The following is a 16076-nucleotide window of genomic DNA, read 5'->3' on the forward strand; positions in this document are numbered from 1 at the left end:
CCGCCCCCCGCCGCCCTCCACCTACTACATGGCGAGTATTTTAGAACGTACCTCCCTCAAACGGAAACATGTTCCATAGAGAGGACATTGGTTGTTGATTTTTCAGTGCATTAGATTGCTTTCCGTTTTAGATATTCCTGCCCGCCCACTTGGTGATGATGAATGGTCTCTCCTTTTCTCTTTTTGAAGCCAAGTACAATCTCATTTGCTAGGTTCTATTCTTGCCAGGATATCGCTTTTTAACCTTTAGAATATTTCTTTCGTGCTAATAGGTTTTGGCGTCAGAAAACAAGCTTTGTGATTGCAAATAGTATTTCTTTCTCCATTCAGTAAAGAGCATAGTAGTAACGAAGTGTGCACACCCACGCATTTTTAAGAGAAAAAAATCACATTAGCATTCTGCAGTGTCTTTTCTCGAGCTACATGGTTATTGCAAAATGCGTGGGTGTTATTTTGCTGCAAACTTTAATTGTTTTTGCTGAAAAAATGAATACTTTTTTGCACAACAAAAGTGTTGCGTCAAATGCTTTTAAGGACATTCTAAAGATATTGTAGTGTGCGTGGTTGACGTTCAATTTTGCACTGCAGACAAATGCAAATTTTAAAAAACAACAGGAAAATAACTCTAGTCTTCTTCAAAAGTCTTTTTTCTTGAATGAGGGACGGGGTGTAGCGATTTTATAAAGATATCAAACTGATGCAAAACAGGGATTACAGTTCTGCTTATTCCTTTGAGTAGAATCTACCCTTTAAGCATTAAGTCCTACATATTCTCTTTTCTCCCAGCTGACTTGTTATTTGCCAATATTGGTCTTTCAGAATTTCAAACTAAAACTCTTGTTTCGTCAGTGTTGGAACTATGTTAATCCCATAGTCTAAAACAAAAACAACAAAAAGTCATTAATTACAGTCAAATATTTTCAACATTATATTTTTTAATTGTAAAATATGTTTCTGTGGAAGTTCTTTGGCATGGCATTCACGGAAAAAATAAAACATTTTTCACGAGATATGTCCCGGCACCACATGTAGCACTTGTCATGCGGATGTCACTATGTTAGTTACACTCACTGTGGGTTACTGTTGGGGTTTTTTTTGTTGCTGATCTAGTTTCACGTTTTTTCATCAGCGAATAGACCATTTCGGAGTTAAATGTTTGCTCATTAACTCAGAAAAATAAATTACGCCTACATAATATATATCATAAGACAGAAACATTGTTTTATTTTTAAAAAAGTTACCAATGCTCTGTTTTAGAGACTGGGCCTATGCAAATGTTAACTGTGGGAAACTTTGCTTCACAGAGAGACAATAGAAGAGTTACATCGTGGCGAGTACGACATGAACGGTGTCAGGCTCACCCTGGACATCCTTGACACATCCGGGTCCCACGCTTTTCCCGCCATGAGGAAACTGGCAATAGACACCGGGGATGCCTTCGTGCTGGTCTACTCCGTGGAGAACGAGGACTCATTTCAGGTGAGGGTTTGCTTCTGAATATTATTATTAAATTACTCTGCCTTGGATTTGATCTTCACAAAAGATCCCCCCCCCCTCTCTCTCTCTCTCTCTCTCTCTCTCTCTCTCTCTATCTATCTATCTATCTATCTATCTATCTATCTATCTATCTCTCTCCCCTCCCCTCTCTCTCTCTCTCTCTCTCTCTCTCACACACACACACACACTCACACACACACACACACACACACACACAGAGACACACACACACACACTCTCTCTCTCTTTCTCTCTCTCTCTTTCTTCATATCTCTGTCTCTATCTTTCCCCTCCACCCCCACCTCTGTCTCTTTCTCTCTTTCCTCCTTTCCCCCACTCTCTCCCGCTCTCTGTGTCTCTCTATCTCTGTCTCTCTCACTCTCTCTCTCTCTCTCTCTCTCTCTCTCTCTGTGTGTGTCTCTCTCTCCTTTTTATCTCTCTTTTATTCTAATGCATTCAACGTATGGTACATCTCATAGAAAGTCGTTCTTTTTATTTTATATAAGTCAATGTCTCATAATCCGGCCGCTTCACGTTCGATTTCTGTTACCTCCATTGGCGGTGTTTGGTTTCAGAAGAGTTTTGGGTACTGGTTCATCATAACGTGAATGGATATTAAAAGAGGTGTTAGTTTTAATATAAAGTCACTAGCTTCTTCTTTTCTTTTCTAGTAAATTGGGTTTTCCTCAACAGTGCGAGCATCATTATAATTATTATTATTATCATCATCATCAATATCATCATCATCATCGAATCAGCTTCACACACAAACTCTCTCTCTCTCTCTCTCTCTCTCTCTCTCTCTCTCTCTCTCTCTCTCTCTCTTACATATCTCTCTCTCTCTCACACACACACACACACACACACACACACACACACACACACACACACACACACACACACACACACACACAGAGGCGCGCGCGCAAACTAGCACTCTGAGCGAGAAAGATAGAAAATGTGAAGTGGGGATCAGGGAGAGAGATTCTGAGAGCAGGTGAACGAAAATAGGAAGGAGAGAGAGAGAGAGAGAGAGAGAGAGAGAGAGAGAGAGAGAGAGACGGGCAGAAGGACAGACAGCCGGAGACAGTGACTGAAGACTGTAATGGAGTGGTAGTTAACTAAAGTGAAGGGAAATTGATAGGGGAAGACGTAGTAGAGCGAGGGAGAGAGAGAGAGAGAGAGAGAGAGAGAGAGAGAGAGAGAGAGAGAGAGAGAGAGAGAGAGAGAAAAAAAGAGAGAATGAGAAAGAGGGAGTGAAGGAAAGAGACATATAGAGAAAATAAGAGAGAGAGAAAGACAAAGAGGGAAAAAACAGAGAGACAGAGCCAGAGAGAGAGAGGGAGAGAACCAAAGATAGAGAGAAAGTGAATGAGTGAGTAGGAGAGAGAGAAAGAGAGAGAGAAAGAGAGAGAGAGAGAGAGAGAGAGAGAGAGAGAGAGAGAGAGAGAAAGAGAGAGAGATGGGAAGGCAAAGTTGTTATGACGCACTCGCATCAATCTCGAACATGGACAGGTGTCAGCGAGAGAGCCCCTGACCATCCCTCACGCAGATAGAGTATTGGCGGCCTGACCGACATGGCACTGGTCCGGACGTCGACCCTGCCCAATGCCACTTGGCTTACTTTGGTCAACGCTTAATGTTTGCAGAAGAGAGAAACGACTATTTATTGGTCCTTGAGGATGGTGGGAAATCGCTCTTGTGTATGTGTGTGTGCGTTCACGTCTGCCTCTGTCTTTGCCTCTGTCTCCCTATCTCTCCCTTTGTCTTTCTCACTCCTCCCTCTCTCTCTCTCTCTCTCTCTCTCTCTCTCTCTCTCTCTCTCTCTCTCTCTCTCTCTCTCTCTCTCTCTCTCTCTCTCTCTCTCTCTCTCTCTCTCTCTCTCTCTTGCCCTCTCCCTCTGTGATCCCAGTGTTTAAATCTGCTTAACATTCTTGCACTTTTTATTTTTTTAAATAAACACAACACCTTTCCAAGTTTACAAGTACTTCATTAGGTGATCTTCAAAGAGAATGACATTTAAATTGCACAATAGGCTGCTGTCCCGAAGTTGCAAAAAAAACCAACATCAACCGACTGCCAATTTTAACCCCTCAGCCACAAAAATTATAATGTGTTTCATATTTTGCACCGGCGAGTCAAGCACCACTTCGTTAATGACATTATTCAACAACGTGAGGACGGAACTCAATAAAAAAAACCACTTTCAATAGAGTTTTTATTAACGAGTTAATGGATACGCTGTTCTGTCATTAAATAAAGTGACAACTCTCATGCTGAGAGTCTGATGGAGAGTAAAAGCTCTTTCAAGAGCATTGTCTTTGTTCCGTTTGTTATAGTGTTCCCGTCATTTTTAACTGAGATAATGTTTAAGAACGATGACAATATAATAAAACTTATGACTCTTAGAAATATTCATATAATTCAAACAAAACAGTGCATGTACGCGCAATAACGAATCTATCCTTTCTTGAACGAAAGTCGTTCTGTTTTCCATGTTAGAGCTCTGGTCTCTTACATAATGCGCATAATTTGTAATTTTTTTCACATTACCACCACTATATTATTATACACAATATCCTGAATAAAAACACACGACGCGATTGGAAGTCTGACAATAAATGCGAGAATAACTTTGCCCGGTATAGATGAAGAAATTAAAACGTGAACTTGGGAAAAAAACCCACTTTACTAACGCCTTTACAGAAATAGAAATCACCAGATACACAAAGTGTAACCCCGGGGATAAGACCAAAAAACTTGGGTAATTTTATTGCTGAGGTACCAGCTTTCTTCCAAACCAGTGGCGTGTGCTTTTATTCGGTCTAGGAGTCGGATAACGGGATAGAGCTGCCACAAATGCGAGGTCGTTGGGTCTGAGTCGGCTTTCAATTACGCAGTAGCATTGGCAATAAGGCAGAAACTGGCGTATAGCGTGTGTTATAAAACATCGATACGACCTGCTTCGAGCGCGGTGAACACCCATGCGCGCCACCACCCAAGCCGGGGGAATGTTACTCACAGCTCAAGTCTCCAAGCTGAATGAAAGTAGTGTTTTTTGTAATTGATATTTCGCATTTCATTTGATCGTTCCATAGGTTTGGCTCTCTCTCTCTCTCTCCCTCTCTTTCTCTCTCTCTATCTCTCTCTCTCTCTCTCTCTCTCTCTCTCTCTCTCTCTCTCTCTCTCTCTTCGTATCTGTCTATCATTCTTTTCAATTCCATTCTCTCTTTTAATTTTTTCTCTCATTGTCAAAATTACGTTTCTCTTGATTTCCCCTCTCCACTCACTTACAACAACAACAACATCATCAACAAGAACAACAACAATAACAATCACAACAACAACTACAACAACAATAACAACCTTAACAACAACAGCTTGACTGAGAAGGGATAAACATGTATGTTCCATCGAACAAATGAAGATACTCCATTAAGTCAAAAAGAAAACTATTCCCTTATCGCACTCAAACTCTTATGCGTATGACTACGAAGCAACTAACAACCCCCACCCCCCCCCAGATGCTGGTCAGTGTGAAGGACAGTAGTAAACGATGGTGATAGTTCCGCAGTAGGTGGGGTTTGTCGTTCGGCCCCAGCTCCATGGGAGGTTATCGTTATTTGTATTACTATCACACGAACAAGGGAAATGATGGGCGTGTTAATGTCCGTGCTCCGCTGAGGGGAAGGTCATCAGGAGAGGCGATAACAGAAGCTTCACGGCACCGACACTTTATGGTATCTCTTCTGGCTCGGTCGTTACGTGGAGTCTTCCCCGCGCGCCAGCCGCATAACTCGCCCGTGGCTATTTTTATTGGCTCGTAGAAATGGTGTATCGATGTTGTTTGGGAGAAAAATGCACATTTTTTTTCCTCCTGGGACGAAGTAACGATTTTGTTTTGACCTCATCGTCGTTGTCATTGTCTTCGGCGTCGTCATTTTTTTATCATCTTTCTCATCATCAACATCATCATCATCACATTTATAACAACTACAGACATATTATTTCCGACCAACAGCCATAAAAAATCTCTGTTTCTTTTTATTTTCCAGGAAGTAACGTCACTGAGACAACAGATCCTTGACGAGAGATCAGACCACGAGGCTCCTATCGTCATAGTGGCCAACAAAACAGACGTCGGGGATGAAAAGCGCGCCATATTGCCCGAAACTGCCGAAAGCATGGTGTGTATGGACTGGGGCAATGGCTATGTGGAGGCGTCTGCTAAAGACAACGTCAATATCGTCGGTATATTCAAAGAGATCCTGAGGCAGTCCAAAGTTCGGTACGAGCTGAGCCCCGCGGTGAGAAGACGACGGGAATCGATGCCATCTTCCAGCCAGGAAGGAAAGAAGAAAGGCAAGCTCGCCAAACGCAGGACGCAGAGCGTGAATACGTAAACATTTTATGACAAAGGCCTATGTTTTGTCGAACGTTCAGTTCTCACATTGTTCATTCGCCACCCACCCACCCATCGCTTCTTGCAGCATATCTCTTCAGATATTTTTGCTATACCAGCGCGACTTCAGCTGAACAATATGGTTTTGCTGCGAGAGTGAAGCTTCACTGCGTTCTTACGTAAAAGCAAAGACTTTCGAAACAATGACGTGGCATAAATTATGTTGCACAATCAACAATTAGCGGTAAATACAGCACATAATGCATTGTCTGTAACTAACATAATGTTTTACATAAAGATCATTACACTTGTCATTGACTTATCAACCTGGCCCCTTGTGACACTGGTTCAGATATATTCAGGAAAAGCGATTGGAGTTTCAATATTGACACCGTACTCTCACAGTACCTATGAAGTTATCCATTGAGCATTTGATGCAATTTTTTTTCACATGTTGTTTTCGATGTTATTATAACGGTACTCTGTTCAGAAAATAAGAAAGGCTTCAAAATTACTGTGGATTTTCTTTTCACTTTTTCAAGCACTTGAATTGAAAGCTAAAATAAAAAAGTTGAGAACCGTTTAAGAGTTCACCTCCACCTCCTGGCGGTTTTTTTTTTTTTTTTGCATAGGTTGCCACGCTCTATCTTCAGAGTCACTGCATGAAAACAAGGGACTGTTTTGTCTTTTCGTATGCCGCGCCATGTTTTAGCATTTATTGTTGCTTTAACAATCGTAGAATGTTATATTCAAATGCTTGAAGGCTTTACTTGTGACTGGATATAATGATAAACTTCGATTCATGCAAACTTCATCAAACTAAAATAGCAAACATTCCTGGCTTAACACATAACAGATATATCAAGCTGTTTGCAGTTGCAATGCATATTATTGTTCTAGCTTGTGGCATCTGCAGGAATTTCTTATCTACAGAAATCATGCTTTAGCAGCTTTACGCTGCATGCAGACATAAATTTACTATAAGGTTAATTCACGATGAAATGCAGTACTCAACATTGTCATATAACGTGTATTTGGTTGCTTTTAGATTTGGGCCTGTTCTCAATTCTGCCCCAGCATATATTATAGAGATGCCCCTTTGATACGGTGATGTGAAATATGACTTCGTGTTGTTGTCCAGACAGCTTAATCCCCTTCAAATGACAAATGGTCCATTTTGAATGTGGGAGATATGCCTTCAAACGATATACGTCCAGTTCTTTGAGTCTGCAATACATTAAACTATTTGTAACACAAAATAATTCATTGTAAGTTACACAAGCTCAATAATTGACAGACCGTTGGTTTTTGTTGGCGTAAGAGATCTAATTCCATTGACTGTATGAGGCGATGATTCTTAGTGTTCGTATAAAATTTCAACTGCATAAACTTCTCAATTTTACCCATGCACACTCAGATTTAACACCAAGGTAAAAAAAAATACGGTGAGGTTCCAAAACAAAAATTTTAATTTTTCCGAATGGATAATAAAGCAATGGGACGAGAAATCATCGACTTTCCTAGCCCAACTATCAAACGTTTCAACACAGCAGAAGGAAGTACCTTTATCAGAAAATTATTTCTCTTGGCAATGAGGGAAAATATGACATCTGTCAATGGTACAAATAGTGGAATGCAAGCTTAGTATGAAACAGTCAGTTTTAAGGCCAAACTTATCAGTACATTTCCAAGAACAGCAATAATCCATACCGTTGTGTCTTCACGGCTGTTTTTCAATTACTGGATGATGATATTGGTAAATCTAGTTTTTGTGAGCAATGAATGTGTGGCTTTTTCGTACATGAAATGGCAAGCATAATGATGCAGAAATCATGCATTACGGTCGAAATGATGTCGTGACGAATGGTTGGAGAAAGGTATTAGCTGTATCAATTTGCGTTTTGACGTGACGAAGGACAACTGAACATATTTTATGTGAGAGTTTATTTTCAACCAAAAAAATATGAGAACAGAAATGACAAGAAAAGAAACAAAGCTGTTCACATTAGAGGCTTTACGGAGAAACTGGAAACGTATTGTTGACGCGCTGAGCGAATAATCAGTGCCGGGTTCACAGCTTTGGTTTCGTGTTTCAATTGCAGTATCTGATCGGCACAGGTTTTATTCTGATTGATGGTGAACGAAGAAATGAGAAACGTGCTGGAAGCGTGAATGAATGCGTAGGAGATTTGTTTACATGATTGTAGAAAATTCAATTAGATGATGAAAGAACTCGGGCCTGAGTTCCAATTGTCGCTTGTGTTTGTTTTGTTTTTTTACCGTTAAACAACAATCTAGAATCACGTCCTTCACATTAGAACAGTTGCACCCTGAGAGACCGTTACAAAAAAATAATTTTTACATATCAGATGTTCTCCAGTTCAAATAGTTTTAAGACTCAGTTCCTGGTGTTGACGAGAGTTTTAGATGAATCATAATACGCATACTGTTATATGATCACAAATACATCATCATGCTTTACTGTTATTTGTAGTCTCTTATTTTCAGCGGTGCATTTTGTATCATCCGTCATTGCCATACTGACATACATGTATATAGTCGATGCTTTGTTGTGAACGGGTAGCCAGACATTAGTTTCTGGATAGTCGTACATATTATTATGTACATTGTGTTGCTGACGCTGAGATGGTGTTTGTTGACAAATGTGTATTATAGTATTCTCCTGTATAGATGTTATAACTTTTGATAAATACATTTTTTTATATAAACAACTCTCCTTTTCGCTTGTTTTGTTTTTGGAAACTTTGGGAATGTGCTGTGGCGTATATTCGTGTTTAGCGTTATATATATTAATAACATTATTATTATCTTCCTTTCTCCCACACCTTCACACCACCCCACCCCACCACATTACTCCCCAAATTTGCTGCCTATCCAGTGTCAACCTTAGAAAGAGTCGGCTGCACCTGAAGTAGATCCAAAACCACGAAAGAAGCATAAAAAGGGGAACACGAGTCACAATCAGCAAAATTAGTCCTGTTACCATTTAAAGGTAAAGGAATTTAAAGACACTGTTCTAAAGCACAGGAGCATGTCTTCTATTCTGATGAGATAATATGTGTGGCATCTTGGTGAATTTAGGCGCTCGTCAAAATATTAAAATCGGCATTTTTCGTCCAGTTTGGACATTTTTTAGAATTTTTGTTTTTTGACAGAACATCTTCTAAGTCCGTTCAAAAACACTTTTATGCGTGATTTTATTGGAAAAACGTCGATTAGGGGCACACAAAAAATTAAATGTGCAGTTTCCAAAGACTCTTAAGCAACATAAGTCATCAAACTTTGGGGGCCATTTTTTCGCTAATTTTTATTCCGAAACCAGGCAACCCCACCTCCTTCAATCGCAAAAGTCGCGATTTTGATTCCAGATAGTTGGACGTTTATTTCCTCGAAATTAGGATGCAAAAAATTAACCCTTAAGACAATATCAATATTATAATAACTCCATATGCCCGAGAATTGACGAGCGCCTGATTCCACTACGTCGTGACACAAAATAGATGCTCACTACAAGTCAACAACAGACTTTAAACTTGTTTCCGTTAGCTGGTTTTGTTCTATTGAATTAGGGTTGCTTCTACAACCACAACAACAACAACAACAACAACAACAGCTACTACTACTACTACTACTACTACTACTACTACTACTACTACTACTACTACTACAACTACTACTACTTCTACTATTACTACTAATCTCTATTCTCACCAACTTCACCAGTTTCACAATCTCTGTTAAGCTTAGTTTTAGTAAGACTTTTACGGTACTTGCAACACAATAAGGTCATATAAGTGCCGAAGATTAAAGGTGTTACAAGAGAGTAACAAAACATAAAAAGGAAGGAGGAGAGATAAAGACGATAGTTGTTTGATAGGAAAGAAGGAGCAAACTACAGCAAAGCACACGCCAACCACCCACTCACACAATCTCAGTACCATCTAAAAAGAAAAAAACAGATTAAGGAAGAGGAGTCTTGAATCATTTTTGGTCCATCAATAGAAATAAAAATACACTATTTTTTTTTATAAAACAGTTCAACATTTCTCCAAGTAGGCTTCTTCATAACCACTGTCGTTATCATTATAATCACGATCACCATCAGTCACAGTAGCAGCAGCAGCAGAAGCAGCAGCAGCAATAACAACAATAATAGCAGAAGGAGGAATATTATTATGTAGTACCAGAAAAAGTAACAGCAACGGCAACAGCAGCAGCAACAGCAGAGGATGACGCATAAAGAACAGCCACATCATTAGAAGTCTCTGCATCCAGCATTAAAAAAAGGATATTAAATCAAGGCAGGCTTGTCATTGGCCCTTGCCACTGCCACATCTCAGACATCCAGTATTCGAGATAAGAATTTGTCCTTGTGCCTTCAGTACTAATGAAATTAGGAGCAGCTAAATGAAAGATGACGGGTTTGTTCCAGACAAATTGGATTCATTATGAGTTTAACGATTCCAGATTAATGTTTAAGTGGTAGAAACCTTATAATTTTTCTTCATTTTTGTCAGTCACAGTTGTTTTAACTACATGCACAAATACCCACATTAACTTTATATTTCAAGAGATATATCAAACCTATAGTTTTCAAGGTTCACTCCCAGAGGACTATCTACCTATCAACAATAGAATTCTGAGTACTCATTACTTACTTTTGTGAAATTTGAAGTAAAAAATTTTGACTTTCACAATATGACAAATTTTTCGAATGTACATGTAATTCTTTGAATGTCTTGATAACGACTGCAAAATAATACTACGATTTTGAAGCAGCAAATAGAACATTTTGTTCTAAGCTAATGGTCAACTCACGAAAATCAAAAATGTCAGACAGATCTATGTAATTCTATGGAAGCGAACAGCTAATGATTTAGTCAATGCCGTCAAAGTACCAAAATCCGGGTAGCGACCAAAACATTTTCTTCTCTAAAATTGTCTCCTTTCACCCCCTTTCCTGCTCTCTAGCAATGTTCTGTTGTCTGCTTTCATTTCCACTTTCTGTCCCCACCCCCTCACCTCCTTTGCCCCCTCCTCTGGGCTCCTGACTCTTTCTGCAGCCTTTCTACTGCTACTCCTTGGCTCCTCCTTACTGCTGTCTTTCTGCCACACCCCTGATCTTCTGGTTGGAAAGATCTACACCTAGCCTTCTCGGACAAGGGCGAAAAATCTCGGAGGGCCCGTGTGCAAGTTGCGCACGTTAAAGATCCCTTGGTGGTCTAAAATCGATAAGAGTAGGCTTCGGCCGCCACCCGGGCAAAATTCAAAATTTCCTACCAACTGAAAATATTAGGTGTGTCCCGCGCACTCATATGACCTATCCTATGCAGTTGCGAGCGCCGTAAAACACTTTACCAAAAAAAAACAAACAAAAAAGTACCAAAGGCTCAAAGATATTTTACTACCCCAGAATTACAAAGTTCTCTCTGCTCAGTACCAAGTTTTGAAGAATGTGGATAAGCTTGCGATTTTGACAGAGCAGATAGAACACCTGGTTCCTCGCGTCATGGTTTTAGTAACTCAACAAAGTCAGATAAAACTGTGGAATTCTAAGGTAGTGATTTGTCATGCTCTCATGGAAATGCAATCCTCAGAGTAATGTTGTTAAACGTACACAATACAGCGTGATTCGTCATCTAAAGCGAATGACGTATGTAAATAGAAGCGTTAGAAAGCTAGATCATTATGTAATGAAATCAATAAGTCGTGTATAACCTGACAGCTTAAACGTCCTGTGAGAGAAAGAAAACAAGGAAAACACCTGCCAGTGCAAGCTGTGCTCAAAGCCCACAGCAATTATAAAAGGATTTGTTGTCTTCCTTCTTTTCTTTTTCTTTACACCGTCTATTTAGAATGGCTTTGTGGTTCGCATATAAAATCGTCTTGTCTAACAAATCTGCGAAGGTCGCATGCTTTTGTGGAGAATAATAATATCATTAATGAGCACATCTAATGCATTCAGATCGGAGAAAAAGAGAAATGGGGGAGATGGATATTGTAAAAAAAAAAAAGAAAAGATGTCCTGGAATTTAGATAATGGCATGGCTTCAGCTAGTCGGACAGAACGTTGAGAGGAAATTGAGTGCTGGGGGTTCGTGGCGACTGATTGGAAAAAAAGAGAAAGAAAATGAGGAACATATAGGGGGGGGATACGTGAGAGAGAGAGAGAGAGAGAGAGAGAGAGAGAGAGAAAGAGAGTGAGAGAGAGCGAGAGAAGGAGAAAGAGAGAGAGCAGGGGTAGCGAAAGAGAGATAATAAAATAGAAAGAGAAAGTGAAAAAGAGAAAAATAGAGAAAGAGAGAGAGAGAGAAAGAGGAAGAGTTATACAAGATAACGAAGAAAAGTGGTTACAGTGGGGATAAAGAAAGCTGAAAAACACAATGGAAAGTGAAATAAAACTAGAAAAGATGAACAGAACTAAAACGAAGAAAGATAAAGAACAAAATTATAAAAAGGCAGAAATGAAAGAGAAATTCTTTTGTCAGACGAATTAATTGGACACACGGCTGAACATAATGTAAAATAACGTGGTTTATTGAGGAAAAGCAAAAAGAGCAAACTAATGAAGCCTGTGCTTCATAGAGAATAAAATAAGTAAGATCAGAATGCACTTGAGGTTTCTCCAAAGCAGTGAAATAAAAGAATCATTATGAAAATATTTTTTAAAAACGTCGAGGGTGAGAGAAGGGGTGGGGGTTGAAAAAGATGAAGTTTAGAAGGTATAAAAACGCGACTGATAGAATACTGATCACGCGTGGTATCCCGATTTATAATCAAATTATCTCTTTCAAAATTGAAATGTCTCCCGAAGCCAGCTACAGAATCTAATTTATTTAAATCTAATTTATTTAACCATCTTCAAAGTGAACGTTATATACTCATACTTGTAAATTAAACGTTGTTCTATTGATTGTCGAGTTAATGTTTACATCACCGTCAGCATCATTATCAACAACACCAACTTACAACAACAACAACAACAACAGGATCAACAATAACAGCAGTAGCAGCAGCAGCAGACGCAGCAGCAAAGGTTTTGAAAGCGGCCCCGATACTAGAGTTTTAAAGTCATTTTGCTTTGTAATTTGTAACTTATTATAAGGTATGATCACTCAAATAACTCCCTCTCTCTCTATCTATCTATCTATCTATCTATCTATCTATCTATCTATCTATCTATCTATCTTTCGCTCTTCTTTTCTCTTCTTCATACTTTTCTCATTCTACTGCCTTTAACTTCAATTTTCCTCATTCTTTTTCTCTTCTTTAAGCTGCCCTTCCATTTCACTTTGTATCCAGACAGAATGAACCATGTCAAACTCTGGAAGACAGTTGAAAAGTAAGGCACCAGAAGACAATTATTAGACAATGTCAGAGCTCTATACAAACAGCAGAAGCTCAGGACGAACTGAAGAAGGCTATGCACAGTGGTTCAAAGTAAGATCTGAAGTACCGTGCAACAGGGATGTGTTTTATCTCCCCTTCCTTTTATAATCTATGTGGACACAATAATACAAGACGCAAACTAAAGCCCAAGAAGCCTAAATTATCTTCTATTTGCAGACGGCCACTGTCTTATTGATCAAAGCTAACAAAGCCTCCAAAATCACACTATCGAACAACAGCAGCGATAAATTGGACATGAAATAAGCACATCAAGAACAAAAGTTATGAAGGTGAGCTGAAAATAGAGAACCTTGGACATCCATGTCAATAGTAAACGACTGAAACAGGTGCAGGAGTTTAAATACCATAGCAGGATATTTTTCTGAAAACGATTCCATAGACAGAGAAATAGAAATGCGAACTCAAAAAACCAATGCTGTCACCCACCAGTTCGGACCCCTTCTATTTTATCCTAACATCTTCATGTACACAAAGGGACAACTTATCATGACAATATATATATATATATATATATATATATATATATATATATATATATATATATATATAAAAATATATATATATTTATATTTATATTATATACCAACATAATTCCAAAAGTGCCAGACCTGGACATGAAAGCAAAATCACTGCATGCGAGATGAAATGTCTCTGCAAAACCCTTAACATCACAAGACGAGACAGGCAGAGAAATGAAGAAGCAGGAGCAGCTGTTGGCACTGAGTCCTGCTTACATGTCATAGAAAAAAAAAGAATAAAATGATTTGGCCACCTGTTACAAATGTCACCTTGCCAGCCAACCTCGAGAGCCTAAAACATCAAGCACGCAGGCTATGAAGAAAGAGGCAGAAGACGCAGAAAGTGGAGTGAGGGAGTCAAGGAACCCCTTAGAAATAATAACATCCCAATCGAAAAAGCTGCGGGACTGGTTTACAGTAGAAAAGTGCATTTCCCCTCTATCCTTAACGGCAACAGAAGATAAAAAAATAAAAGTAAAAGTAAGTATCCAATTTCAATCCCCCGATCGTCTGCCATTAGAGTACTTTTCGAGATTTTTTTTGCTTGTTTTTTTTTTTGTCGTTTTGTTGTTGTTCTTCTTGTTGTTTTTTATACTAGCACTTTACACAGGTCTAAGGTTTTCTTAAAGAGCATGCCCGGCTTGCAAGTGCACTAACGAACGGCAACAGTATTCACCTGCTCATTTTTCCTATTAGCCTAACAGCACATCCCTCTGAGAGTCACTGACACGAGAAATCCTACGGAACTTACACCTCATTATGCAAAACAGGCAGACGATGTCTATAGATCGTACATGCTCACAACTTGGCGCCCTGGATCGAGTGTCTGGTTAAAAATGTAAAGATGTTATCTTATCTTTCGAAGTATGTCTGCAAAAGAAAAAAAAGGACAAGAAATGCATTTTTAATTGGCGCCGTTGACGTCACACAAAATCCTAGGCAGAGTGCAACGTTACTCATAAACGGAGACCCATAGCAGCAAGCTTGAATTTCACGACCAGTCGTAACTGTTAGTTGTATAAAAACCATCATTGATCCATTTTGGCCTGATGCAGCCAGTTATCCTTGCAATACGGAAAACGGCGCCTTTAGCACGAGAAACATTGGCCCTGACTCATGACCTGTCACAAACAAATTTCCCATAATAATATAGTGTGACGCACGGCAAGATCGCCATTCGTTTATCGAAAATGGTCACCTAATCTTGTCTTTTTTTATTATCATTATCTTGGAGTGACTATTGATCTTTAAAGTTTCTAATGTAGGTATTTTACCGCCGTCGACACAATTTAGATCGTCGTTTAGGAGGCGGGCGTCCGTCGATGCTTATCAGGGTCAACAAGGGCTAAGAGAGATACAGCATTTAAACAGAAAGACCAAAATACTGGATCAAATTTCTCCCCACTCGGGAGTCGAACTCGGCTTTTATGTGTGCGACAGCGAAGTGCCTAACCGATGCACTACGGACACCTGTTTGATCTATTCGTGGTAGCCAAGTAGAAAATTGAATGTGTCAAACGGAGAGTGGGTGATATAGTTATTACTTTTTAAATTAGTTTTCAATAATACACAACAAATTATAATATGGCATCTTGCAAGAATAAGAATACTGGGGTCTGTAATGTAACAATCTGGCAATTTTCCATTTTTGATAGAAGACCTGGGTTCGATTCCCGTGCTGGGCGGATTTTTATCGAGTATTGGGGCGTTGTATCCATTTCTTCCTGGTTGGTCCCGAGGGGCAAAGTGGTAGCCTGTCGCCTAAATTATCTAAAATGTGTTGGTTGGGGCTTTATTTCGAAGAATTTGAATAGCATGGCATGCATGTTCTCTAAACTAGTAGCCTAAATCAGCACTTTCAGTATTATCTAAACAGTTTTAAAGTTGTTTCCGTAAGAAAGTATTCCTGGGGTACAGTTTGGAATGATCCCACTAACCTCCTCCTCCTCCCATTCGGGGGTCGCACTGTTCATGTCTATCTGTCTGTTTCTCAGTCTGTCAGTCTGCCTCTGTCTATCAGTCTGTCTGCCTGCATACCCGCCTGCCTGCCTGTCTGCCTGCCTGTCTGTCTGTCTGTCTGTCTGTCTGTCCGTCTGTCTGCCTGTCTGTCTGTCTGTCTGTCTGTCTGTCTGTCTGTCTCACTCTCTGTCTGTCTCTTTCTCTCTCGCTCTCTCTCTCTTTCTATTTCTCTCTTTCTCTCTCTCTCTCTCCCTCCCTCTCTCTCCCTC

At 39.6% G+C, this 16076-nt stretch overlaps 1 protein-coding gene across 1 annotated transcript in view; it reads left to right on the plus strand.

Annotated features, from left to right (window-relative positions):
* The window catches only part of LOC101860792 (ras-related protein Rap-1), a 24377-nt gene extending 15745 nt beyond the window's left edge, over positions 1 to 8632 (plus strand). The window contains exons 4-5 of the mRNA XM_005092492.3: positions 1305 to 1479; positions 5553 to 8632. Of these exons, the coding sequence (XP_005092549.1) occupies positions 1305 to 1479; positions 5553 to 5900 (523 nt within the window). The 3' untranslated portion in view covers positions 5901 to 8632. The remainder of the gene's footprint in view (positions 1 to 1304; positions 1480 to 5552) is intronic.
* The last annotated feature ends 7444 nt before the right edge of the window (positions 8633 to 16076 follow it).

Source organism: Aplysia californica, unplaced genomic scaffold (assembly GCF_000002075.1).
Source record: "Aplysia californica isolate F4 #8 unplaced genomic scaffold, AplCal3.0 scaffold00047, whole genome shotgun sequence".
Taxonomy (NCBI): Eukaryota; Metazoa; Mollusca; class Gastropoda; order Aplysiida; family Aplysiidae; genus Aplysia; species Aplysia californica.